Source organism: Chlorocebus sabaeus, chromosome 22, assembly GCF_047675955.1.
Source record: "Chlorocebus sabaeus isolate Y175 chromosome 22, mChlSab1.0.hap1, whole genome shotgun sequence".
NCBI lineage: Eukaryota > Metazoa > Chordata > Mammalia > Primates > Cercopithecidae > Chlorocebus > Chlorocebus sabaeus.
Genome location: NC_132925.1, coordinates 70,878,135 through 70,905,622, shown reverse-complemented (window position 1 = coordinate 70,905,622; position 27,488 = coordinate 70,878,135). Strand labels below are relative to the sequence as shown.

General features: G+C 38.1%; 1 protein-coding gene across 18 annotated transcripts in view; it reads right to left on the bottom strand.

Moving 5' to 3' along the window:
• TAFA4 (TAFA chemokine like family member 4) overlaps positions 1-27,488 on the bottom strand; it is a 192,073-nt gene that overhangs the window by 125,311 nt on the left and 39,274 nt on the right. For 9 of the 18 annotated variants that reach the window (XM_073009946.1, XM_073009947.1, XM_073009949.1 and 6 more), the window contains 3 exons: positions 27,082-27,147; positions 19,319-19,453; positions 14,880-14,995 (listed from right to left, as the gene is read on the bottom strand). In XM_073009946.1, coding sequence (XP_072866047.1) covers positions 14,880-14,995; positions 19,319-19,332 — 130 coding nt within the window. In that variant the 5' untranslated portion in view covers positions 19,333-19,453; positions 27,082-27,147. The remainder of the gene's footprint in view (positions 1-14,879; positions 14,996-19,318; positions 19,454-27,081; positions 27,148-27,488) is intronic. The other 9 variants (XM_007984928.3, XM_038003680.2, XM_073009948.1 and 6 more) reach the window with 1 other exon arrangement.

Below are 27,488 nucleotides of genomic sequence, written 5' to 3'. Positions count from 1 at the left end.
TGGACTTTTCTATCTGCAATGCCCCTCCCTCAAATCTGCCAAGCACCATGTGCAAAGAAATTCACCCAGATTTATGATTTCTACACTGGAAAAAAGTGAGACTGAGGTAGACAGCCAGCTTCCAAACCATCTTGGGTTCTTGTGTAGGGAAACCATTCCCACCTCAACCCACAGGAAGCACAGCAAGTGCCTGTAAGGAGAAAATCCCCTGAGGGTTCTAGAAATAAATAGAGGATGTAAGACTTGCAACCTCAGCTCACAAAACTCAGCACTTTATCTTAGCCAAAAAAGATGCCAAACTAGAGTGGCTGTTCAGCAGCACCACACTGTAGAAGGCACATTCCACGGTTCTTCTGGGCATGAACCCCTAACCATACTTCTCACATGGCAGGATATCCCCACTGGGACCCACACTCCCATTTCAGGACTGGCAGAGCTCTGAACCTTACTGAGAGTAGAGGCAAATCTGGGCTTAAGGCACCATCTAGTGCCAAAAAGGAAGCAGCAATCTAGGATTAAGGGAACTCAACAGGCAACTGCAAAGAACCTCTAAGAAAACATACCCCAGAAAGACCAAAACAAGCCAGGCAGCAAAGACAGAAATAAATAATTAACTCTTCCATGCAAAGCAATAGACATATATTCACAAGAAACAACAGCAAACAAGGAATCATGAACTCCCTAAGCAGACAAAACAAGCAGCCAGTGATAAACCCTGAGATGGTGATGTGTGAGCTCTCAGATCAAGAATTCAAAATAGCAGTTCTAAAAAAAAAAAAACAAAACTCTGCAAACTCACAAAAAAAAACTCAGAAATGTATCAGATAAATTTAACAGATTGAACCAAAAAAAAAATTGCTGAAACTGAGAAATACATGTATTGAACCACAAAATGCATTAGAAATTATCAATAGCAGAATGAATAAAACAAGAAAAAAATCTGTGAGCTCAAAGGCAGGCTATTTGAAAATATACAGTCAGAATAGAAAAAATAAAAAAGAATGAAAGGGAACAAAGAACACCTACAGAATATGAAGAATTACCTCAAAAGAGCAAATCTAAGAATCGCTGGTGTCTAAGAGGGAATTGAGAAAGAGCAAATGGTAGTAGAAACCTTATTCAGAGAGATAGTAACAGAAAATTTTCCAAACCTAGAGCAAGATGTAAATATCCAGGTGCAAGGAGGTCAGAGGTCACCAAATATAACCAACCCAAATAAGACTACCAAAAAAGCATATAATAATCAAATTCTCAAAGGTCAAGGAAAAAGAGAGGATCCTAAAAGCAACATAAGAAAAGCAGCCAATAGCACATTGAGGAGCTCTGAATTGTCTGGCAACAGACTTCTCAATGGAAACTACACAGGCCAGGAAAGATGGGACAACATATTCGAATTGCTAAAGAAAAAAACCATCAGCCAAGAATACTGCACCCACAAAAGCTTTCTTTCAAACATGAAGGACAGATAAAGTCTTTCCCAGACAAACAAGAGCCGGGGGAATTCAGCACCACTAGACTTGTCTTACAAGAAATGCTAAATGGAATTCTTCAGTCTGAAAGAATATAACACTAATGTGCAAAAAGAAAACATCTGAAGGTAAAAAAACTAACAGCTAAAGTAAGTACACAGATAAATTCAAAATATTCTAATACTGTAATTATAGTGTGTAACCTGACTCATGTCACTAATATGAAAACTAAAAGTCAAATCTATCGAAAATAATAATGACAACAGCAACTTATTAAGGGATATGCAATTAAAAGATGTAAATTGAGACAACATAAAGTCAAAATGTGGAAGGGATTAAAGTGCAGGGTTTTTGTTTTTCATTTGTTGATTTCTTTTCTTTGTGATCACTTATCCTTATTTAAAATAACTTGTTATATCTATAAGATGCTTTCTGTAAGCCTCATGGTAACCCCTGCAAGGCAAAAACCTATAATAGATACAATAACAATGAAATCAACAAATTAAAACATACTACCAGAGAAAAAAATCACATAGTCACAGAAGACGACGACAGTAACAAAGGAAGAAAGAGAGGAGTTACAAAACAACCAGAAAATAATAATATGGCAGTGGTAAGTACTTACATATCCAATAACAACCTTGAATGTAAATTGACTAAATTATCCATTAAAAGACATAGAGTGGCCGAGTAGATTTTTTAAAAACACAACCCAACTATATGCTGCCTACAAGAAATTCACTACACCTATAAAGACACACATAGACTGAAAGTGAAAGGAAGGAAAGTTATTCCATGCAGATGGAAATGAGAAAAGAGCAGGATTAGCTAACTTATACCAGATATAGGCTTTAAGTCAAAGGCTGTAAAAGAGACAAAGAAGTTCACCATATAATGATAAAGGGGTGAATTCAGCAAGAGGATATAACAACTGTAAATATATATGCACCCAACACCATAGCACCCAAACACATACAGCAAACATTAACAGATCTAAAGAGAGAGAGACTAATATGATAATAGTAGGGGACTTCAACACCCCCCTCTCAGTAATGTACAGATCATCCAGACAGAAAAATCAACAAAGAAACATCAGAGTTAAACTACACTCTAGACAAAATGGACCTGACATTTATGGAACATTTCATCCAGCTGCTGCAAAATATACCTTCTTCTCATCAGTACATGGAATATTCTCCAGGACAGGTCACATGTTGGGTGACAAAACAAGTCTCAACAAATTCAAAAAACTAAAAATGATATCAAGTATTTTTTCCGACCACATTGGAATAAAACTAGAAATCAGTAATAAGAACTTTGGAAACTATACAAGCACGTGAAAATTAAATAACATGTTCTTAAATGATCAATGTGAAAATAAAGCAATTAAGAAGCAAATTTAAAATTTCATGAAAGGAATGAAAATGTAAACAAACATCCCAAAATCTATGGGATACAGAAAAAGCAGCATTAAAAGGGAAAATTGTAGCAATAAATGCCTACTTCAAAAAAGTAGAACAATTTCAAACAAACAATGATACATCTCGGGAAACTAGAAGAGAATCAACCAAATCCAAAATTAGTAGAAGGAATGAAATAATACCAGAGCAGAAATAATGAAATTGAAACTTTAAAAAATACAAAAGATTAACAAAAAGTTTTTTTGAAAAGATAAAAAAATTGAAAAACCTTTAACTAGACTAAGAATAAAAAGAGGGAAGACCCAAATAAATATAATCAGAAAAAAAAAGAAGACGTAACAACTGATACCACAGAAATTCAAAGGATCATCAACAGCTATATGCCAACAAATTGGAAAAGCTAAAAGAAACGAATAAATTCCTGGACACCTACAATCTACCAAGATTAAACCAGGAAGAAATAAAAAACTCAAACAGATCAATAACAAGTAATGAGATCAAGGCAGTCATAAAGCATCTCCCATCAAAGAAAAGTCCAGGACATTATGGCTTCACTGCTGAATTCTACCAAATATTTAAAGAACTATTTATAATACCAATTCTACTCAAACTATTCAAAATAATGAAGAAGAGGAAATATGTGCAAATTCACTCTACAAGGCCAGTATTGCCCTTACACCAAAACCAGATAAGGACACAATGAAAAGAAAACTACAAGCCAGTATCCCTGATGAACACAGATGTAAATGTCCTCAATAAAATACTAGAAAACAAATTCAATGATACAATAAAAAGACTATTCACCATGATCAAATAATCAATGTCATCCCAGCAATGCAAAGATGGTTCAACATATGCAAATCAATAAACATGATACATCAGATTAACAGAATCAAGGACAAAAACCATATGATCATTTCAACAGATGTTTAAAAAGCATTCAACACAATTCAACATTCTTTTATGATAAAAACTCTCAACAAGTTGGGTATAGAAGGAACATACCTCAAAACAATAAAGGCCATATATAACAAACCCACAGCTAACATACTGCTTGGGGGAAAATTGAAAGCCATTTCTCTAAGATCTGGAATAAGACAAGGATGCCCAAATTTACCACTTTTCTTCAACATAACATTTGAAGTTCTAGCCACAGCAATTAGACAAGAGAAAGAAATAAAGGGCATCCAAATTGGAAAGGAAGAAGACAAATCATTCCTGTTCATAGATGACATGACATTACATTTAGAAAAGCCTAAAGATTCCAACAAAAAAATCTTAGAACTGATAGGTGAATTCAGTAAAGTTGCAGGATACAAAATTCACATACAAAACTCCATAGCATTTATATGAAAAGAATCCGAAAAAGTAATCAAGACACCAACACTATTTACACTAGACACAAAGAATATAAAATATCTAGAAATAAATTTAACCAGAGATGCAAAAATCTCTACAAAGAAAACTAGTAAACACTGATGAAAGTCAATGAAGAAGACACACCAAAAAGGAAAGATGCCTATACTCATGGGTTAGAAGAATTAATATTGTTAAAATGTCAATACTATCCAAAGTGGTCTACAGATTCAATGCAATCTCTGTCAAAAACCAATAACATTCTTCACAAAAATAGAAAAAAAATGCTAAAATTCATGTGGAACCATACAAGACCCCAAATAACCAAAGCAATCCAGATTGGACAAAAAGAACAAAGCTGGAGGCATCACACTACTTGACTTCAAAATATACTACAAAGCCATAGTAATTACAACGGCATGGTACTAGCATAAAAACAGACACATAGAGCAGTGGAACAGAACACAGAACCCAGAAATAAATCCACACATTTACAACTTTTTTTTTTTTTTCTTTACTTTTAAGTTCTGGGATACATGTGCAGAATGTGCAGGTTTGTTACATAGGTATACATGTGCCATGGTGGTTTGCTGCATCTATCAGCACATCATCTAGGTTTTAAGCCCTGCGTGCGTTAAGTATTTTAGGTATTTGTCCTAATGCTTTCTCTCCCCTTGCTCCCCAACCAACAGGCCCTGATGTGTGATGTTTCCCTTCCTGTATCCATGTGTTCTCATTGTTCAACTCCCAATTATGAGTGAGAACACGCGGTGTTTGGTTTTCTGTTCCTGTATTAGTTTGCTGAGAATGATGGTTTCCAGCCTCATCCATGTCCCTGCAAAGGACATGAACTCATTCTTTTCTATGGCTGCATAGTATTCCACAGTATATACATGCCACATTTTCTTTATCCAGTCTATCACTGCTGGGTATTTGGGTTGGTTCCAATATCTCACACCAGTTAGAATAGCAATCATTAAAAAGTCAGGAAACAACAGAGGCTGGTGAGGATGTGGAGAAATAGGAATGCTTTTACACTGTTGGTGGGACTGTAAATTAGTTCAACTATTGTGAAAAACAGTGTGGCAATTCCTCAAGGATCTAGAACCAGAAATACCATTTGACCCAGCAATCCCATTACTGGATATATACCCAAAGGATTATAAATCATTCTACTAAAAAGACACATGCACATGAATGTTTATTGCAGCACTATTTACAATACCAATTCATTTTTGACAAAGACACCAAGAATCTATATTGGGGAAAGGACAGTCTGTTCAAAAAATGGTGCTGGGAAAACTGAAAAACCATATGCAGAAGAAAAAAGCTAGACCCCTATCTCTCACCATATACAAAAATCACATCAAAATGGAGTAAAGACTTAAATCTAACACCTGAAACTATGAAACTATTGGAAGCAAAAACTGGGGAAATGCTTCAATATATTGGTTTTGGCAGAGATTTTTTTAGTACAACTTCAAAAGCACAGGTCAGAAAAGCAAAAATTTTCTGCACTGCAAAGGAAGCAATCAGCAAAGTGAAAAGATAACCTATGAAAAGGCCAAAAACATTTGCGAACTATCCATCCAACAATCAATTAATAAGCAGCATATATAGGAAACTCAAACAACTCAACAGCAAAAAATAAAAACAATCCAATTTTAAAATGGGCAAAAGAGCTGAATAAACATTTCTCAAAAGAAGACATACAAATGACCAACAGGTATATGAAAAAAATGCTCAACATCACTAATCAACAGGGAAATGCAAGTCAAAGCCACAAGGAGATATCTCACCCCAGTCAAAATGGTTTTTATCAAAAAGACAAAAAATAATGGATGCTGCCAAGGATGTGGAGAAAGGAGAACACTCATACATAGTTGTGGGAATGTAGATTAGTGCAGCCACTATGGAAAACAGTATAGTGGTCCTTCAAAAACCCAAAATAAAAGGACCAAATGATCCAGCAATCCCACTGCTGGATATCTATCCAAAAGAAAGGAAACCAGCATTTCAAGGAGATAACTACACTCCCATGTTTATTGCAGCACTATTTACAACAGCCAAGATATGGGATCAACGTTAAGTATCTATCACTGGATGAATGAATAAAGCAAATGTGGTACATATATACAATAGAATATTATTCAGTCATAAAAGAGAATAAAATCCTGTCATTTGCAGCAATGTGGATGTAACTGGAGGTCATTATGTTAAGTGAAATCAGCCAGGCAAGGAATAAATACTGCAAGCTCTCATTCATATGTGAGAGCTTACAAAAGTAGATTTCACACTGGTAGAAAGTTGATTGGTGGTTGCCAGGGGCTGGGAAGGGTTGGGAGGAGGGAGAGATGAACAGAGGTTAATAGATATAAAAATACAGTTATATAGAAAGAATATGATCTAGTGTTCAATAGTATGGTACAGCAACTACAGTTAATGATAATTTCGTTTTAGTTCAAAATAGCCAGAGAAGAAGAATGACAGTATTCCCAACATAAAGGATGAATGTTTGGGGTGATTGATGTCACAATTGTCCTGGTTTGATCATTACACATTGTATATATGTATCAAAATATCACATGGACCCCAAAGATATGTACAACTGTTATGTAGCAATAATAAATAAGAAAATGCATTAAATTCCAGACATAATGCCAAGTCCTTTAGATAAATTGTCTCATTTCACGTCACAAAAATACTTTTAGGTAGGGGATGTTGTAATACTCACTTCCAGGAAGACGAAACTGAGGTTCAGAGAGATGAAGTCACTTTTCCCAGGGTCACATAGGTAGGACTTTGCAGAGAGAAGGCACAAGCATTTTGACTTCATTTTAAATAAATGCTTCCCAAAGCACTTGACAATTTTTTAAGATAACGTGAACAGCTCCTTGGTAAATATATTTACACCATTTATTTGCTTAGCAAATCCCTTTTCATAGACAGCATGGGTAAATATCGGCCCTATCATTTCAAGGCTGATCTTTCATCACACATTCCATTACAAATTCTAAAATTAGTAGGGTTCAAATTCAGGTCTCAGTGACTTATAGAAACAATCCAGGTTCTGATGTGTTACACACCTAGGAGGTACAAATCAGGCTCATGAGAAAACAAATTCCAGATCAGTACAACATAAGGTAGGAGAGGCTAACAACCTTGCTCCCACCTGGAGAGATCAGACAATGTCATACTTGTTTTCCAGGAGGAGACAAACAGAAACAGACACAGACACACACACAACAGACGACACACAGAGACACATACACACACACACACCCTGGGCCAGAACAATGCTGATCTAGCCATTCTGTGGATGTTCCCAATTTCTAATACATATTAATGACTGCTCTCTCCCTTTCAATATGGGCATCATTTCCTATTGGATATGTTTAGCCGGCAACAGCTTCAACACATAGACTATGCCTACTTAGAAATCACTGTCCTCCACAGGGCAACACTTACTTGAAAAGCCTGTAAAATGACCCCAGGACACTTGGAGGGAGGGCAGAAAACAGCAACACGTTCACATGTTCATTTTTCTAGCTCCAATCCAACCAGGCTTTGAAAGTTCCCCGTGAAAGACAAGCCTTCCACCATCTCTTGCAAATGCTTTCTAAACAACAAATAAGACTTTCCAGAGCAAAGGAGACTTTTCCAAAATCTGTCACTGTTTGATTTTGGGGAAGAAGACACACATCTTGACTTTGTACTCCTTTATGCACAACCAAGTTCAAATTGCTCAAATCTCCCACACCCTTGGAGGGCTGGTATTTACTTCCAACCCTTTCCCAGGTAGCTGTGCAATGTCAGCGATGAGCTACTGAAAACTTGCCTGCTGCTAACAACACTGTTGCTATTCACTTATTTATTTCAGGCCCATATTATATTTTTCCTGAAACAAATTTCTCTATTGTTCCCTCTCTGCTTCTAGGGTCCCATTACCCAATCCCCAACAGGTAAGAAAAAAACAGCCCAATTGGAGACACCCAACCACCTCAGGCCCTTGTAACCCTGTCGGACTTAGTTATAGTTCTTATGTGATTTCAGATATACCCCCAAATACAAGCATTGATGGTGCTTAGTCTTAGTAGTCAAATTGTTTTTAACTCTTGCAGACACAGTCTTCTCACAATCAATCCTTTGTCATGGGTTTTTAAATGTCCCTTCAATAATATTATTCCAGTGTTCTCTTCTGAGACTACCATATGGACCAAAATATTTAAAGCAACCAAGCAACACCTAGGAAAACACAAAACGTCATTTTTCTTCCTGCCCCATCTCTACCCCTGCTGTTTCTTTTTACCAAAGATTTTATTTTCCTTATATGGAACAAACGATTCCAATTTCCTCATATAGCACTGACATACAGATGAGGTATTGACCTGTAGCTTTTTAAATCCCAAATTGCAGGCTTTGTTTAGATGAGTCTAAGGCCATGGCTTGAAAGAAGAAAAAGGGAAGTATCTCCTCAAGGGTAAGGAGAATCTTTTCCCAAACTACCCAGAGAACTCTTCCAAGACGGTTGCCTGTTTTGCCTTAAAGACTCAAAGGGGAGGGTGAAAAAGTCTGCTCTGCCAAGTAGGATGGCTCACCAGCTCATTTGAGGAACTGAAAGTCTTTACTACAGTCAGTAATACAACCCTTTCTTCCCACACACACACAAAAAATGATGTAAAGCATGCTCATTTGTCAGACATTTCACAAAGCTGACCTTGCCGGTGGCACTGGGACTCGAACTTGCAGCTGAAGAGATGAGAATAAGCCGAATATTAACACCTCATGTGTGTTCCTTTCCCTTCTTATTAAAAGCCGAGATTATGATTAGCCCATCTAGATGGCACTGAAGAAATACAATATGGAGTACAAGGGAGGTCAATGGAATCCCTCACACTGGAAGCTTTCAGCATCCAGAAAGTCGAGCTGGTACAAAATGAGTAAGTATTTTCACAGTCCTTCCCAAGAGGTGGAAATGGAGGTCACCTTGACAGGGGTGAAATACACCTCTCCTCAGCCTAACTGTGTCATAGCAAGACTGAAATGGAGACTCATCACCACTCAGATCAAACTGTACTTTGATAGGAGCCAGACTCAAACTTCCAGTTGTTTTTTTTTTTTTTTTTTTTCTTCTGAATCAGTGGTTCTCATCTTTGGCTGCAGGTCTGAATAATCACTAGTATGGTTGTTAAATAATACAGGTGCCTGCACTCTACTTTGTAAGGTTCCGATGGAATATAACTGCAGTGGGGCCTCTGTGTATTTAGTGCAAAAACTCCCCAGGGAAAGAATAAAGTAACCACTATTTTATGGATGCCTTTTTCCATTGCTACCAAAACAAAGGCCCTTTAAACCATTCCATAGTCTTTTCTTTTCCTTGCTCATAAAATAGAGTATGTTATTGTAGAGTTGCCTACATAGCAATACATCCATAGATTTACTGAAATAACCATTCATTGGAAGTGGGACGGGAAGAAGGAAGACAGAGAAAAGTACAGGAAAAACCATATTAAAATGGTATCATCAGGTTTCACCCCAGTGGGTAAGTGCTCATTATTGATGAAAAGAGGTTTGCCAGTGGGTAACTTTAAGACTTAATGGTTGATATCACACCCATAAACACACACACACACACACACACAGAGTCAAATTACTTTTGCCACTTCCCTCTCCCTAAAAATATGCTCTTGCAGGGAATAATAGCATAAGTAATTCATCAGGAAACAGAACTCTTCCCCATTCTTTATGACTTGAGGTTACAAATCCCACTTACCCGGTACTTTTTCTAAATTTAGTAGTCATTTGTTTAAAAAAAAAGAAAAAAGAAAGAAAGAAATAACTAAATAAAACATAAATTAAATGAAATAGAGATAAAACAGTGTGCTCTATGACTGACCCATGAAAATTAAAATAATCCATAAATCTAATCTTTAAAAAAGCAACATTAAGACCTAACTCATTATTAGTTCACGGTACTTATTTATAGTAGGCTCTAACCACATGTGGCTATTGAGCACTTGAAATGTGGCTAGGGTCACGTGTTAAAATGATAATATTTTGAATATATTGGGTTGAATAAAATGTGTTAGTAAAACTAATTTCTTCTGTTTCCTTTTACTTTTTTCAACACGGCTTTATAATATGCAAAATTACATGTGTGGCTCTATTTAGCTATGATAAGCCTTGCCTACCCCCTAGTGTCAGAAAGTAGGCAATGCAGGCAAATCATTTTTCAAACTCATCTGTGTAAGTACAATTCATTTCTGCCAGCAAAGTACAAATAGCCATTTGTACATACAATTTTATCCTTTTCACAAATATTATCTCAAATTTAAGCCTCGGAGAGACTCCTGTATTAGATGTTATATGCCCCACTCAATTAGTATTTTTGAAATTACCTAGTTTCTTGTAGAATATTAGAGCTAAAACAGTCCATCCAGTCAAGTGTATTTGCAGGGTTCCTATAAATTTCAGCCATTATAGGGGACAGAAAACATGGGCCCAAACTTGGATGCAACAATCGCTCTTCAAAAAATTTACCCTAAGTTAAAAATAACATAAACCATCAAAACACAAAATCACAACATGCATATTTTGCATAACCATTTATAACAGAAAAAAAAAAAAAAAACAGAAAACCTAAATTTCCACAAATTTGAACAGTACAGAACCTCTACAAAATAGATAACATTCAAGGGAAGAAGATAGGTCTAAATAAAGATAACTAGCATTTGAGCACACACTAAGCAAACACAGTTCTCAGCATTTCCCAGGTATTAATTGATTCCTTATTATAACTCTGAGGTTTACTTTTTATTATTTTTATTATTCTCATTTTACATAGAAAGAGGCTGAGTCCAAAGAGGTTTCATAATTTGCCCAAGAATGAAAGAAGAACTGAAGCAAACCTGAAGCTCATGCTGCTTCCTGTGCCATGAGTAATAAAATCTTTTTTCTCGGGCCAGGCACAGTGGCTCAGGCCTATAATCCCAGCACTTTGGGAGGCCGAGGTGAGTGGATCACTTGAGGTCAGGAGTTCAAAACCAGCCTGGATAACATAGTGAAAGACCATCTCTACTAAAGATACAAAAATTAGCTGGACGCTGTGGTAGGCGCCTATAATCCCAGCTACTCAGGAGGCTGAGGCAGGGGAATTGCTTGAACCTGGGAGGCAGAGGTTGCAGTGAGCCATGATTGCACCACTGCACTCCAGCCTAAGTGACAGAGGGAGACTCCATCTCAAAAAAATTAATTGATTGATTAAAGTAAAATAAAATCTTTTGTCTCTGACCCAAGCATCTCATGCCTTCTGCCCAGCATCCAGCTAACCTACTAGCTTGCGAGGACGGTAAAAGCCCAGACCCTTCACAATTCTTGACATCTAACTACTTCCCAATCAGTGAGACATCCTCTCTACAGCAGATTTAGCTCAAGGCCAGCAAATAAAACGGCTCTCAACACCCTTCTGGGTCACGCTGTTCCCAGCTTGTTGAAGCTTGTTAAGTTTGAGCTGAAACCTCAGTCTTCATAAAGCGACTTTCTTTGCCACAGTCAGCTTTCTAGAACAATGAAAAAACAAACCTTTTTCTCTTACACATGAGAAAGCTTCAAACCCTGAAGGCTCTGACCACATCTACCTACCCATGCTCACTGTCTTCAGCCGTTCCTGGAATGCAAACCTTTCCACACTCATTGTAGAGATGCCTCCAAATGTGAAAATAGCTGCCACTTATGGAATGTTGACTATGTGCTAATCCCCTCACCTACTTTTCCTTATTCAGTTATTCCAATAACTCCAAATAAAAAACGCATGGATATCATTCCATTTTTACAGATGATGAAACAGGTTCAGAGAGGTTAAGTGGCCTGGATAAGGCCACACAGCCAGGATGTACCAGAACCAGAATTACGTTTGACTTTAGACCCCTCAACATTTGATTTCCTCTCCTGCCTCATTTCCAGGTGTGCCCCAGTTTTTCCAGGGACTTTATGCCAACTGATTACATTGGCATAAAGTGACATTAAATAGTCACCAAGCACCACAGCATTTTGTGGAATTGAAATAGTGCAGTCCAGGTCATGTTCAAAGTTCTCTAGGGAAATGGAACTATTAAAGTGAACGTATAAATCAATAGCACCCAAGTTCCCAACTCCAGCTCCATCAGAAAATTAGCTATGATTCCATCTTTAAAGGATAAAAATCTGAATTTTTGAAGTCTCCTAGTATTCCCAGGAATAAATCTTTTTTTAAAGTTTTAAGGTGCTTTGTGTCCCAACCACTCGTGTCTACATCGGATTAAATTTGTAGGAAGATCCCTAAATCATTAATTCCACAGGAGTCGAGTTTCCGAAACTTCCTTCCAGATGGCATCTTTCCGCTGCACAAAACATATTTGCTGCCCCCTTGTGGGGAAGTGATGCACTGCTTACAGCCAAAAAAAAAAAGGAACAAAAGGACAAATTGCTGGTTGAAGAAATAACAAGAGTTTGCCCTGGCTTCCTTTTAAAAGAAACGAACCTGCCAATTGGCCCTTTCACCTTTTCTACAGCTTGAAACTACACAGTCCTATATGTGTATGTGATCTCCTGCTCAATTATGATGGAAAATAGACTTTAAAAACAACAAAAGCAGTCTTTTGTGTTTTTCAGACACTTAGAAATACCACCTCCAGACTCTGTGGAAATGTATTAATGCCATTTGTCTTCAAGAAAGAGTCTCACCACCCAACCTGTGAAAATTAGGTGGGTTTTTTTTTTTTTTTTTTAATGCTTAAACGAAAATTAAATCTTTGATACACACCTACCATAACACCCCATCTCCCAACACTGGGGGGAGATTCCCACCTTTTTCCGTGTCTCTCAGCCAGGCAGGTGGAGATAGGGTTGTAAGCTACCTCCTTGTTTACACACAGCAATCAACATCCACTCTTCTAATCCAAGCCATAAAAAGCATCCAACTTCTAACTAGGGTTTCCTAGTGCCACCATTTATTTAATTGACCAGCACTAACCACGAAGCCCATGGGACAGTGCCGGGAGCCTTTCTGGACACTCAGACACAGCCTTCTGCAGGTAACACTCTGCAGCTTGCTCCCACTGTCAGACTTCCATGTAATACACCCACAGCAGAGTGAAAATCTGACCGGAGTTTCTCAGGATCTCAGTGCACTGCCCCAATTAATTCTGGTGATCCTGAGTTCTCCATCAGCTGAGCACTAAATTGGGACAAAAATGCCACATGGACATTGCAAGGATCATGGACTTTCATTCCCTGAAGATCATTAGAGAAAATTTATAACATGAATGAGAGTGGGTGGTAATCCCACTGAAATGCTTCACCTGTCAACTAATCTGACTCCTAAACTCCACTCAAGAAAAGAGATAAGATCGAAGACCTCGAACTCTATCCTCATGAACAAACTCATAAAAATAGGTACAGCACAATAACCAACTAGCTGTGGGCACTTCACAGCAGCCAAATGGTATTGATTTTATGCTGATTTGCTGAAACTGCAATCATTATTTTTCTCATCTTCTTGGAACTGTCACTTGAGGAGTGAAAATTGAGTTGCGTGAGATTTTAAAAATTATCTTGAGCCTTAAATTATGACTAACCTTAAAATATCAGAATAAAGAAGTGGAAAGTATAACATGTTATATATTTGGTGGTAAGAATATCTCATGAACTTTCCATACACAAGACCTTTGGAGAGAGAATTTATAATTCTGACCCATACATGATTTAGGGTTCAGGCATTACTCTTTTCCAAAGAAGTCAAAACATTTCTGGCACTGCCATGCCTCAGATTACCAAAGCTGAGAGAGTAAATTAATTGACAACAAGTCCATTGACACATATGAATTATTCAGGAAAACACAGTTCACTGGGGAGTTTCCACTGTGTTACTTTAAATGTTGATGTAAGAAAGAAAGGACAAACACAAAAAAACACAAACTGATCTGTAGCTGATGGTTTTGATCTCGCCTTTAAAAATCAGCAATGCAGAGATATGAGTTTCACTGTTATCAGAATGACTGATCAGAATATTATCAGAATGACTGCCTCTAAATCTTTAGACAACACCTATTTTAAGTCCTTTACGAAAGTTACCACAGCTTTTTCTCTTTTCTGTCTTTTAAAAAAAAAAAAAAATCATGTAGCATATTTTCTCCACATATCTCAAAAACATCTTAAATTATCTGACTGTTCCCTTCACTAAAGCCCGATAAGTGTTAGTTGAAGTTTATCATAAAGATGTTCTACTTCTAAGGAAGCTGCAGGAGTGGGTGGATGGATGGATGGATGGACAGATGGACTGACATGTATACACACACACACGCCAACCACACAAATTGCTGCTGGTTTTCTGGGATTCCTTGAGAAAAAGTGCTATAAAAATAAAAGTGTGCCCAAGAAAACAAAAGTTTTTAAAAGCCTGAAAAATATTTTTAAAGGACTACTTAAGCACTAAAGCATTAAACTGTGTTACTCCGCCATATTTCATGCTTCCTCTAGTTATTTACACACCATCAGAAGCTCACATCAGTTACCTGTGTCTAATATGTGGACTCTGACGTTTGGAGGGGTTGTATTAATTTATCTGAGCAGTGCATGATGAGCTTAAAGGGCTTACCTGCATGTCCCCGGAGGTGCTGGCTTGAGGCGGACATCAGCTTACAGCACACCATTAACACGTAGGCTAGAAAGAGCCAGTGCGACAGCAACACTGACTTAGCACAGGCTCTCATCCTGGAGGAAAAGCAGGGCTGGAGTCAGTGAGGGCTGAGGAAGGCCGGGTTCCCTGGCAAGCACTATCCTAGGAAGGCAGGAGAAAGCAGGGGCAGATCCCTGGAGCTGAAATTCCTTTCTCCCAAGAAAATAGAAGACCAATCAAACCTTATTTGCACTGAGCATTAAGTAAATTTTCAATAAAAACTTTGATAAGTAAGAGTTTTCCGAGTTAGCCCTATGCATCAGTGAGAAGCTGAGAAGCTAATTTATGAATCTGCAAGTTGTTGCTTGAGTTATCCTAATAGAGCATGGGGATTTTATTCTATTTTATACCATGAGATGTAAAAGCAACACACGTAGAGCTAGATCCAAATAAAATACATATGATTTCTGGATCTCAAAGAATCCATGGAGATTTTGCACATGTGGTCCAAGAACTTTTGCCTGGTTTCTCTGACTGTACACTAAGGCTTTCTGGTCTGGAAGACTGGGTGCACAGTTGATTAAACCAATCTCAACTCCTCCTTTGGGGAGGAATATGGGCAAATACAGGTGAATATAAAATAAATTTAACTTCGTATGATGGACAGTATCAAAACAGTTGCTCAAAGACAATTCAGTTCATGTTATGGTTGTATGGGCTATTCTAAAACAAAAGAGTGAAAAAAGGAGGCTATCAAAAACATTATTCCCAGCTGCTTAATTTTCGGCCCTTTTATAACATCATAAGGGAATTAAGTAGATAGAACTTTATTCACTTTGTTTGCTTTTTTAAAATTAACTCTTCAAGCAAAAGTCACTGCATTTGGCATCTGAAATTAGGTTCTTCCTCACATATGCCTCATGGCATCTTATTACCACAATGGATCAAAGAAACCCCCGTTTAATATATGCAAATGTATACACACTTATGGGCCGACAATAAAAACATGGCACCTGAGTTTGGCTTCTTGCCTGAGTGACGCTATAGGCGAGACTCCTAAGGAAGTCCTCTAAGGAAGCATCTCCAGCTGCCAGCAACCTAGCAGTGCCTCTACCAAAGTCCCAGTTCCCTGCTCCAAGAAAACACATCAAAGCCTCAGGGGAACTGAATACCCACACCATACTCCAAGGCAAACACATGTTCTGCTGCCAACCTTCTGTCCCCGCGACCTCTCACAATTCAGTCAAATAGATCTTGTTAAAGGGTGTATTGCTTATTGATTTGAGATTTAGTCTGCTTTTTAGGCAGCCAAGACAATCATCTTTGAAGAACTTGGTGTAAAAGGTAACAAAAAGCATTGGCTTCCTTTTGCCCTTTTAAACTGTTTCAAAATGGTTTTAAATGTCTATGTTGGGTAATTTGCAATGCAGCAATAGAAAATTAATCCTTCATTTATGTGATGCCTTGAAATTTTCCCTTTTGGGGCCACTAATTATGACAAATTGGAAGCCAGGCTATCTGATCCAGCCTGCAAATGTGTTTTGTTTGATCTGTGCTTTAAAAAAAAAAAAAAAAAAAAAAAAAATTTGAATTGGTTGCCAACACACAAAATGTCCAGATTGCACATCAGAATCCAGATTCTCTTTAAAAATTATTCCTGGCATCCCTGGGCTCACATTTCTGCATGGGAGTAACAGGCTGGGGTGGTCACAGCTGCCCCTAGATGGGTCTCCACATTCCCTCCCAGCAGTCAGTACCTCGGGCCCAACCAGCCCGACTCATTTACATATGGCCATTTGAACTTCTGATCCTTGGGTAAGAGGAATAAGCTTTTGTAACAAATAGATCGATAGCTGATACTGGGATAATAAACTGAAATTTTAGAACATTATGTGTGAGACAGAGTGTTCCATTACAAAAAAACAAAAATCATCAAATACAGGAATTTGAGCCTCTGGACTTCCCCCAAATTACGTGATTGATAATAGCATCTAGAACTCATGTAAGATCCACATATTATTTTCTTTGCCACCTTTCAAGTTGCTCCTAGAGTTTCTGTCCCCTTCATGTGCGTACACTGAGGTGGGAGAGATGGAAGGCATGCTTTGAGAAACTAAAGGCCCTTCGAAGCAGAGAGGCTCCATGTTTCTGTGTAAGTTTAGAATGTTAGCAATGTCTGAAGCAAATTACAAAACTTAGAAGTTAAAACAACAATCTATAGCCATACTACCCTCAACCTACCTGATCTCAGAAGCAAAGCAGGGTCGGGCCTAGTTAGTGCTTGGACAGGAGCAGTTTGAAACAACACCAATATATTATCTCATAGTTTCTGTAAGTCAGGAGTCTGGCATGTTCTGGCTGGGTCTTCTGCTCAGAAACTCACAGGCTAAAATCAAGGTGTCAGCTGGGTGTGTCCTCATCTGGAGGCTCAACTGGGGAAGGATCACTTCCAAGTGCCCTCAGGTTGTTGGCCAAAGCCATTTTCTTGGGACTCTCTGTATTCCCTGTATTCTTGCTATCAACCAGGAACTGCTCTCAAGCCCTTCACATCTTTGCTACATGGCCTCTGCATGAGCTCCTTCATGGTTTGAATCTCTTCCTCCAGGAAAGGCTCGGTCTCATTTTAGGGCTTATCTGATTAGGTCAATCCCACCCAGGATAATCTCTCTTTTGATTAACTAAATTCAGTGTATGTGGAACCTTAAAAACACCTGTGAAATCCCTTCATCTATGCCTTACAGGTGTAATTTAATAAAAGATGTGACTCTCATCATAACCACAATGCCACCCACACTCAAAGGAAAGTGATTAAAATATTTAAAATAATGTCCCACTGTTGGCAATAATTGAATGAAATATATCTAAATCAAAGAGAAAGGGTTTCACTCGATAAAACCATAAATTGATAGATAATTTGACCATGTGTGTCAAGCATTTACAATCGAGCAGATCACTTATAGGATTTAACCCTAAAGAAATAACCAGCAATGTTTGGGACTTTTTTTTATTGTTTATACTATTGAAAATGATCTGGCCATGCATGGTGGCTCTTGCCTGTAATCCCAGCACACTGGGAGACTAGTGGAAGGATTGCTTGAGGCCAGGAATTCAAGGCAGGAGTGAGCTATGATAGTACCACCACACTCCAGCCTGAGCAAAGAGGGAGACCCTGTCTCAAAAAAAGAAGGCAGGGAGGCAGGGAGGCAGGAAGGCAGGGAGGCAGGGAGGGAAAGACAAAAAAAAATGATCCAAATGATCCAAATGTTTAACAGTATGAGACTGGTTAAACAAATTATGACACAGCCATGAGATGGGATGTTCTTCAGCAATGAAAGGGATATTATAAAATGAAAAAGAAACAAAAGTTTATTTTAAATATATGAATTATACGACAGCCTGGGCCTGTTTTGCCTTCAGATCCATTCTTCCCCCTTCCCCGGTATTGAGGGTTGGTGGGCCCTATAGGCTGCATTTCCCAGGCTCCCAGGTCAGCTGGTTACTGGCTGGGTTCAGTCAAGGAAAGGCAACAGCTGGAACCTGGAGAATAGGAAAAGGGATAGGCCAGGACACATCTCCCTGCCTTCTGTGTCTTTGGCAGGATCTGTGGAGTGGCCATTTCTCCACCATGGCTCCAGTTCCTGCCAGAAGGGCCCACTGTGGTTCTAGCTTCCACTCTAGTTTCCTTCTTCTAGGCACTGCTTCCTCACGGACTAACTGCTTCCATGGTCCCCAGCCAGGGGATGGCAGTGGCTTCCTGTGTATCTTCTGCTCAGTCTCCCTGACTCTCCCATCGTATGTATAACCAGTCTCCTGAATTCACTTCCCACTGGACAAAAATGGGAAGTTGGAGATAATGCATTCCCAAGACATGCAATTCACCCAAGCTCATGGAGCAGTGAAAAAGTCAGCAGAATAGTTTGTTTTTCTGGTTGGATTCCAACAACAAATGCCTTAAATCAAAAGTCTCAAGGGCAGACATTCCAAATCCTGGGCAATGATCCCTAATCTATCTTCTTCTTATGTGGACAATTCTATGTAAAGAGTTGCTGGGTGAGTAGCAATAAGTTCCCAGTCCCTAAAACAAGTATTCACTTAACAGTAGCTCAACAACCACTCCCCCAGAGAAATGTCAGGTCACAGTGGTAGAGGTGGGGCCAGAAAGCTATTTAGCAATAGATTTATATTTCCTCATCTTTTCCCCTACTGAATAAACCAAAGTACTATTTTGCAAACTGAAATCATTTTCATTTCACAGACGAAAGCTAAAATGAAAAGATCAACATTTCCCCAAATTCTCAAAAAGTCTGTGTAAAAGCAGGCTTCTAAAAAGGATCAACAACTCCAGGATACTCACTTTTGCTAAATTCTCAATACTTTGTAAAGATATCATGTCCAGGTAAACGTTAAAATAATCTTACCTTGGGGACCTCATAAGATTTGCTTCTAGTCAAACACAATTATTCCAGGATGTATTTCAGAATGACTCCAAATTCCCATCTGTAGCTAAACCAATCATTTCTGCCGTTCCAAAAAATTATCATAGCTCAGAAGACCTATGTTAAAAAGGCCAAAAAAAAAGAATCAATTAGCATTTTAATATTAAAATGAAACTAATTTCCAGTAGCAAAATAATGGTTTTTAACCATGACACCTGCAGTTTCAGGCAAGTGGCAGACAGCCAAACATATCCATAGTTGTGAGGTGTCCTAATATTAAGGAGGAAAAGATACAGAATTCTACAGTCATTAACTAGCCACATATTAGTTAACATAATATAGTCTTAAAGAACTTCCTGCAGCAGGAAGGGTATTCAAAATTTAACAAAGGGCCCCAAATCATTTGAAATGGACAAATTTCACTCTCCCATTTCATTGACCATCAGGCAAAAATGGAAGTTGGAGATCATGCATTCCCAAGACATGCAATTTGCCCAAGCCCATAGAGCAGTGGAAAAGCCAGCACAAAGATCTGAATTCTTAGATTTGTGTGACACAAGCCTGAAGATGATGCTAGAATATCTACAAGGTTGCTTTTTGAAAGAATGTTAATAGAACACCAAGAGAAAAAGTGTTTCCAATATAATCCACAATATCAAAATATAAAGAACACTTGTGAATACTATAGTTGACACTCCCTCAACGCACAAACCTAAAAGGATTTTTCTACTTAGTGAACACATTTGTAAAAGGAGTCAGATGATCCTAAAGCAAAGACATCTTAAGAAAAAAATAGAACATGAAACGATACCATTTGTAACGATGCTAAGTTAAATACATCCCTCCCAGTGGTGGAGATCAGAGAAAAATAATGATATGCATTAATAAATATTCAAGTTGCAAATATAACATAAAAATGATTTTTGAAATGCAGTTTCATTACTTTAGAATCCTGTAGAACCAATTAAGAATCCACCACCAAACACAACTGAGATTTTTCTCTTGGATAACCCAAAGACAATTCCACAAGTTTGATTAGAGAACACTTTCGGTAATAAATTTAAAGACTCACCACTTTGGGGCTGCATATAGGAGAGTATGGGCCTTGAGTAATTAGTTCAACAAGAGGTAAATGGCTTTAAATAACTGTATAAATATGAGTTGCTCAGGAAAAAAAAAAAAAAAACTTGAAAATGTTCATCTCCCAGATCCTCCAACTTTATTAAGTATGTTTGTCCTTATGTCCACCGAAGGGCATGATGTGACCTTCTGCTATCAGAAAGAACTACACAATATAATTTATCGGAACCTATCATAATGAACTCCCCACATATTGAAAACCAAAATGACCTTTCCTGGCTAATATTTATCTTATTTTCTTCATACAAAAGGAACCACTGGGTATTCTTTTTTCAATTCATTAAAAAGATAGATCCATCAGTGGAAAGTAATGCGATCTAATAGTTCTTATGCCAGACAAGAAGCCAGGAGTTTAATTTTAGGCTGAGCAGTAACTCATTCAGTCATATTTTCCCAGAGTGCACCTGAGGCACTTACTTGAAAGAATTAACTCTTTCTTGTCATGTCTTAGTCTGTTTTCTGCTGCTATAACAGAACAGAAATTGAGTAATTTACAAAGAAATTTATTTCTCACAGTTCTAGAGGCTAGGAAGTCCAAATCACAATGGCAATTAAATTTCAACATGAGTTTTGGAGAAGACATTCAAGTCATAACATTCCACCTCTGGCCTCCCAAAACTCATGTTCTTCTCACATACAAAGTGTATTCATTCCATCTCAATAGCCCAAAAGCATCAATTCAAAAGCCCAATGTCCAGAGTTCCATCTAAATGAGATATGAAACTCAAGATTCATCCCACCTCAAATGCCCTCCAGCTGTAAGCCTATAAAATCAAAACAAGTTATCTACTTCCAAAACACAATGATGGAATAGGCATAAAATAGACATTCCCATTCCAAAAGGGAGAAATAGGAAAAGGAAAGAAGTAACTCATTCCCAGCATGTCCAAAACCCAACAGGTAAAACAACATTAAATCTTAAAGCTGGAGAATGATGTCCTTTGGCTCTGTATGTCCTGCATCCTGGACATGGTACAGCAGGAATTAGGTTACCAACACCACGAGCAGCCCTGCCCCTGTGGCTTTGCTGGACCCCATCCATTCAGCAGCTCTCTTGGGTTGGGGTCTTGTGCCTGCAGCTCTCCCAGGCTGGAGTTGTACACTGGCAGCTCTACATTTCAGGAGTCTCCGAGGTAGCCTCACTCCCATGGTTCCACCTAAGGACTGCCCCCTAGTACATGCTCTCTGTGGTGGGTCCTCCCTTGTAACAAGTTGTAACAAGTTTCTGCCAGGACCCCAGACTGTCTGATACATCCCTTGGAATCTATGTGGAGGTGACCGTGGTCCCAAGGCTCATGCACTCTGTACTTCCACAGGATCAGCACCATGTGGATGCCATCAAGGGATACCACTTGTGACCTCTGAAGCTCTGGCACTAGCTGTACCTGGGTCTGCTTGAGGGGTGCTGCATTGGAATTTGGGGAGAATTCCAAGGCTGCACAGGGTATTGAATGCTGAGGTCCCACAGGTACCCCTCTTGAAATCTTGCCCTCCAGGTGCTAGATTGCCTGAAAGATCTCTGAAATACCATCAGGGTAATTCTCTCATTGTCTTTAACAGCACCTGGCTCCATTCTAGCTGTATCAATCTCTTTAGCAAATGGTTGCCTGACCACACCCTTAGTACTCTCTCCCAAATATGCTGTTTTATTCTTCACGTGGACAGGCAGAGAGTCTTCCAAATTTTTCTGTTCTGCTTCCCCTTTAATTGTAAATTCTGTCTTTAAATAATGTCTCTATTCACTCATTTTACTGTAAGCACCCAAAAGAAGCCATGCAGCACCTTGAACACTCTCCTGCCACATATCTAGATCATTGCTCTTAAATTCTATCTTCTAATGGAATCTTCTAAACCCTAGTGCATGGACACAATTCAGCCAAATTCTTACCATGTTAAAACAAGGATTGCCTTTACTCTGGTTTCCAATACCATGTTTCTCATTTCTGCTTGAGACTTCATCAGAATGGCCCTTACCATCCGTATTTCTAACATTCTGATCACAACCTCTTAAGTGATCTCTAAGAAGTCTCAGACTTTTCCTACAGCTATTCTCTTCTGAGCCCTCACCAGAGCCACCCTTAACACTCCATTCACAGCAATACAATTTTTCAGCATTTACTTCAAAACTGTTCCAGCCTCTACCCCCTACCCAACTCCAAAGCTGCTTCCACATTTTCAAGTATTTGTTATAGCAATAACCCCACTCTCTGTACCAATTTTTTGCCTTAGTCTGTTTTCTGCTGCTATAACAGAATATCCGAAACTGAAACAGAATACCTTTTAAAAAATCTATTTCTCATAGTTCCAGAACTGGGAAGTCTAATATCAAGGTGCCAGCATCTGGTGAGGGCCTTCTTGCTACATTATCCCATGGCAGAAGATGGAAGGGGAAGAGTGCTCAAGTGAGCAAGAAAGGGCTGAACTTGCTTGTTTAACAATCCACTCTCACAATAAGGAACACAGCCCCCGAGATAATGTCATTAATCTATTCATGAGCGTGGAGGCCTCATGACCTAATCCACCTCTTAATGATCCTACCTCTTAATACCATCTCAGTGACAATTAAATTTCAACATGAGTTTTGGAGGGGACATTTAAACCAAACTGTGTCACTTCTAAACTTCAGTACATTCAAGATCAATTACTTTGTGCATGGCACCAAAAGAAAGCATTTACTTGCAATCATTTTATTCCTCTGTTGTTCCCAACTATAATACAGTCCTTTCTATCACTCTGCTTCAAAAGTCATTTGTTTTTAAAGAGTCTCAGTGTTCTCAATGATGAAAGACATTGCCCATATCTAGACTAACAACAGTTTTTTAGATCATGTCTGGTCATTTTCGGAATGAACTAAAAAGATGGTGGATGCTGGGCTGCATTTTTCATCTTCTGCCTGATGTGTGGGTATTATGTGGAGACAGTCACTGATTTACTACTAAAGAGCAGAAAGCCTATTTATGTCTCCTGGCACCAAGAAACTTTGAGGTTCCGAGGCAGAAGAGACCATTCTTCAGATGTTTAATTTATTTCCATGTTACACAAGAAAGAATTCTACCTACACTTGATTTCTTATCAAGGAAAATAGAGAGGCTGTGCCTTCCTCTTCTCTTGATCTACTTGCCTCCATTATTGGTGAGGTGAATTCCCTCGGAGAACTATTCTCTCAGAATACAGTCATTCACTTGTAGATGAGCACCTTCAGAATACCTCTCCTGTTTACTATACCCACCTCACTCCACTTGAAAATCTGCAGGGCATTACATTTCCCCCATCTTTTCACTCTAAAACTCTGCGATGATGAAATACCAGTTCCTCTTAAAACGGAAAGACACACTGACCTTAAACCTGGATCTAACCATGAGGAAAATCAGATGAACTCAAATTTGAGAAACATCCTGCAACATAATTTCTCTGCTTTCTTAAATAGTATCAAGGTCACAAAAGACAAAAAAAAAAAAAATTTAAATAAACATGAAAATTGTCTCAAATAAAGGCAAGAAACATGGCAACCAAATGCAACTGTAATCTTACATTGGATCTCGGACCAGGAAAAAATAGCCACTCTCAGAATGAACTGTATGCCCACACAAAAACAAGGACACATATACGTAGCCATAAAGGACATTATTGAGAAAATCAACAGTATCTGAATATAGCCTGTAGATGGCATTACTGTGTTCTATCAACAGTAAATTTCCTGATTTTAATCCTCATACTGTAGTTAAGAAAGAAAATGCCCTTGTTATTAAATACACCTTGAAATATTTAAGAATAAAGAGGAAAATGCCTCCCATTTATTTTCCAATGACTTTAAGAAAACATGGGAGGGAAGAAGGCAAGAGGAAAGAGAGAAGAGCAGGATAGAGGGAATGAAGAAGAGGGAGGGAATGAATGGATGCAAAAACACATAAGCAAAAGGTAAGCAGGTAGGTGAATTGGGGTACAAGGTATATGGGAATTCTTTGTACTAGTCTATGAACTTTTCATTAAATTGGAAATGATACCAAATTAAGACATTACATACATACTTAAAAGGCTTCAGTTTACAAAATATACTAAAATGATTGAGAGCTTATTGCCCATTCTAAACAATGAGGAGAGTGAACGTTTGAATGTTCTGGTTGATTCAACTCTCTGACCATTCACTCAAGCCTCCAGAGAAGGTTTATTTGTTTTTACTTTAAGAACACTTACATAGCGCCTGCCGGGAACCATGCACTTGTTAGTCATTTTAAAATACAAACTCACTTTCAAAGAAGGATTTATTTACATCATGATATGGCATAGGTAGAAGTGGCTTGTCCAAGCTCACTTAGCTAGTAAGTGGCTGAGCCAAAATTCTAATTTATGCTGTCTGGTACCAAGGTACCTACAGTTTCAGTTCTAGTAAAAGCATTTCTAAAAAATATCAGTCCCTTTTCATACTTTAGTAAACAGGAGGGAAATAAATCTGTCTTTCTTCAGGACCTGAAGACATTGGTCATCAATCTGACATTAAAAATTCTGTCTGTGGCTGAATTTGTGTAGACAATTGGACTGAATTTGTTAGCAGATGCTGGGATTGTGCCTATGATGGTTTACATTAATGCCTAAATAAATATTGCCTCATCTCTGAAAAGCTAGTGAAAAACAGTGGCACAGGCTTCTGATATGCTACTGATTTATTAAAGGTTAACTAATGTCATTTCCCAAATTAAGACCAAGTATGCAAGAATTACATACAGCTTGAGTGCCTTCGCCACCATTTTTTTAAGCAGATGGAAAACAGCTGCACTTCTGAATAGAATTCTCTAAAACATTTCAGTGAAGATATACCAGAGCCAGAACATCATACACGAAGGCTAAATTACTTCAGTTGATTTCTATGAAGGAATTCAGCACCAAAACATTGCAGATTTTTGTCTGTGCATCCACTCAAACTCATCTCCTAACACGTTCAAATTCAAAAGCATTTTTGCAACAATACACAGCAAAACAGAATCTGCTTAATAACAAAAACAGCCCAAGTGCTACTAAACCACACTGCCCTTTCCCACCTGCCCACTCACCAGGGAAGTCTCCAAGCGCATCTTGCATCACCTCCAGAGTGAGGAGGTTTGGATAATTAGCTATTTCCAGACTCACCATCAGTTCATCTCTGACCTCCCGGGCTGAGATCTACCAGGATAGCCTGGTGCCTTCTGTACTCAGTCCCTTGGGTATTGGGGCACTAGTAGGAATAATTTTTTCAGCTAATGATGTAAGAGGTGACACCCTAAAGAGTTTAGACATTGTGGTAAATCATTTTTCCACACTAATTTCCACCCAGACAGATGATGGCAGTGGGAAATGTTTCAGAAATCAGCAATCCGGGTTTGGGGAGTAACTAGAGGGTTTTATGAGTGGAAGGGCAGGGGTGGGGGGAGACTATCCCACTAAGTGATGTCTTTCCATTCTCATAATCAACAGAAATGTCAAAGCAGAACTTGCCTACATAAAACCATTCATCATTTCTCCAGACAGAAATGAGGAAAGATGTTTCCATTTCCAGTTGCTTAAATAACACAATCACATTGAATTGTCTTTAGATATCTGCAAACAGCTTTTCCACCAAAACATGCACAATGAAATGTAACTTCTCTCTTGACAAATATATCCTGAAATAAGGCAGGTATTAATGATCTTCTTAAAGAGTGTGCTGATGAAAGTAAGTGTACTTAATAGGTTACCAACACTTATGTGAATTACCAACATTATGTGAATACATTTCAAGCACTGATAATGGCAGAACTTCCGCTGAGCTATCATTTATAATTATAATTATCATATATGTGGAATTACTTTTGTAATTTAGAGAATATTCATTGTCATATGTTAAAGCAGACATGTTTTTCCACCAATATGTGGTATACACCTGACATAAATTGCTTTTTATTGCTTGCTTAAAAACGTCAGTGAAGAATTTACTACTGAACCATTTTATAACATGCTAAAGCATGTTGTAAATGAGCCATTAAAGACAATAACTGTCTATTAAATACTAAAGAATTTTATAAATGGCATTTTAATTTCAAGTGTTACCAATACCATCTCATCTAAATTAGGTGGTAGAGAGTTGTTTTAGAAGAGTGAGAAGGTTGGAGGGGGGTGAATGATGAGAAATCAGTTAATGGGTACAATGTACATTAATCAGGTGATGGATACTCTAAAAGCCCTGCCTTGACCACTACACAATCTACACATGTAACAAAACTGAACATGTGCCCATAAATATGTACAAAGAAATAAGATTCTTCTCCCATTTTTAAAAAGGGCTCTTCTAGTCACAGATGATTTAAATAAATAGACATGTTATGTTTATCTAAGGTTTACACTCTGTCATTTTAAGAACTGAGAAATTCCTTAAAATCACAGCATCTTCAGGTGAGTGCACTGATATATTCCTTCCTAATGGATATACAGTCAAACCAAGCATTTCGTTAATGAAGAAAAACTCTAGTCTTCAAGTGATCGTGAAGTAAAAAGTACAAAAGCAATCACTGCTAAGTAATACTGGATAATTGAGATCCGGTATACATAAAACTGAAAACTTAGCTGGCAAGTTACATAAAATAAAATGTGCTCACCAAAATCAGCAGTACCCAGCATGGCTCCACAGCTTGTTGTCCAAATGAAATTGCCCAGGTCTGGGGCTGAACAAATGTAAACGGTAATGACAGTTTAGCCATAAATCTCTCAAGGCCCAATTATCCTTACTGCAGAGGGTTTATTTCTTTTAATTAAACCAGTTTTTAATTGGAAATTTTCCTCTCATTTCTCATTTTTCAAATATTCAAAACAGAGTGTCTAAGGATTTTATTTAACATAATCAATAGCCAACACAAATTTTGGAGACTATCTACAAGTTGCCAAGTAGTTGAATTTTATCTGAAAAGTTTTTACATGATAGGATCTAACTTCTACATAAAAAAACTTTGTAAACATTAACTAATGGGTCTTCTAATAGTATCATCACTACTATGGGCAGGTGGGA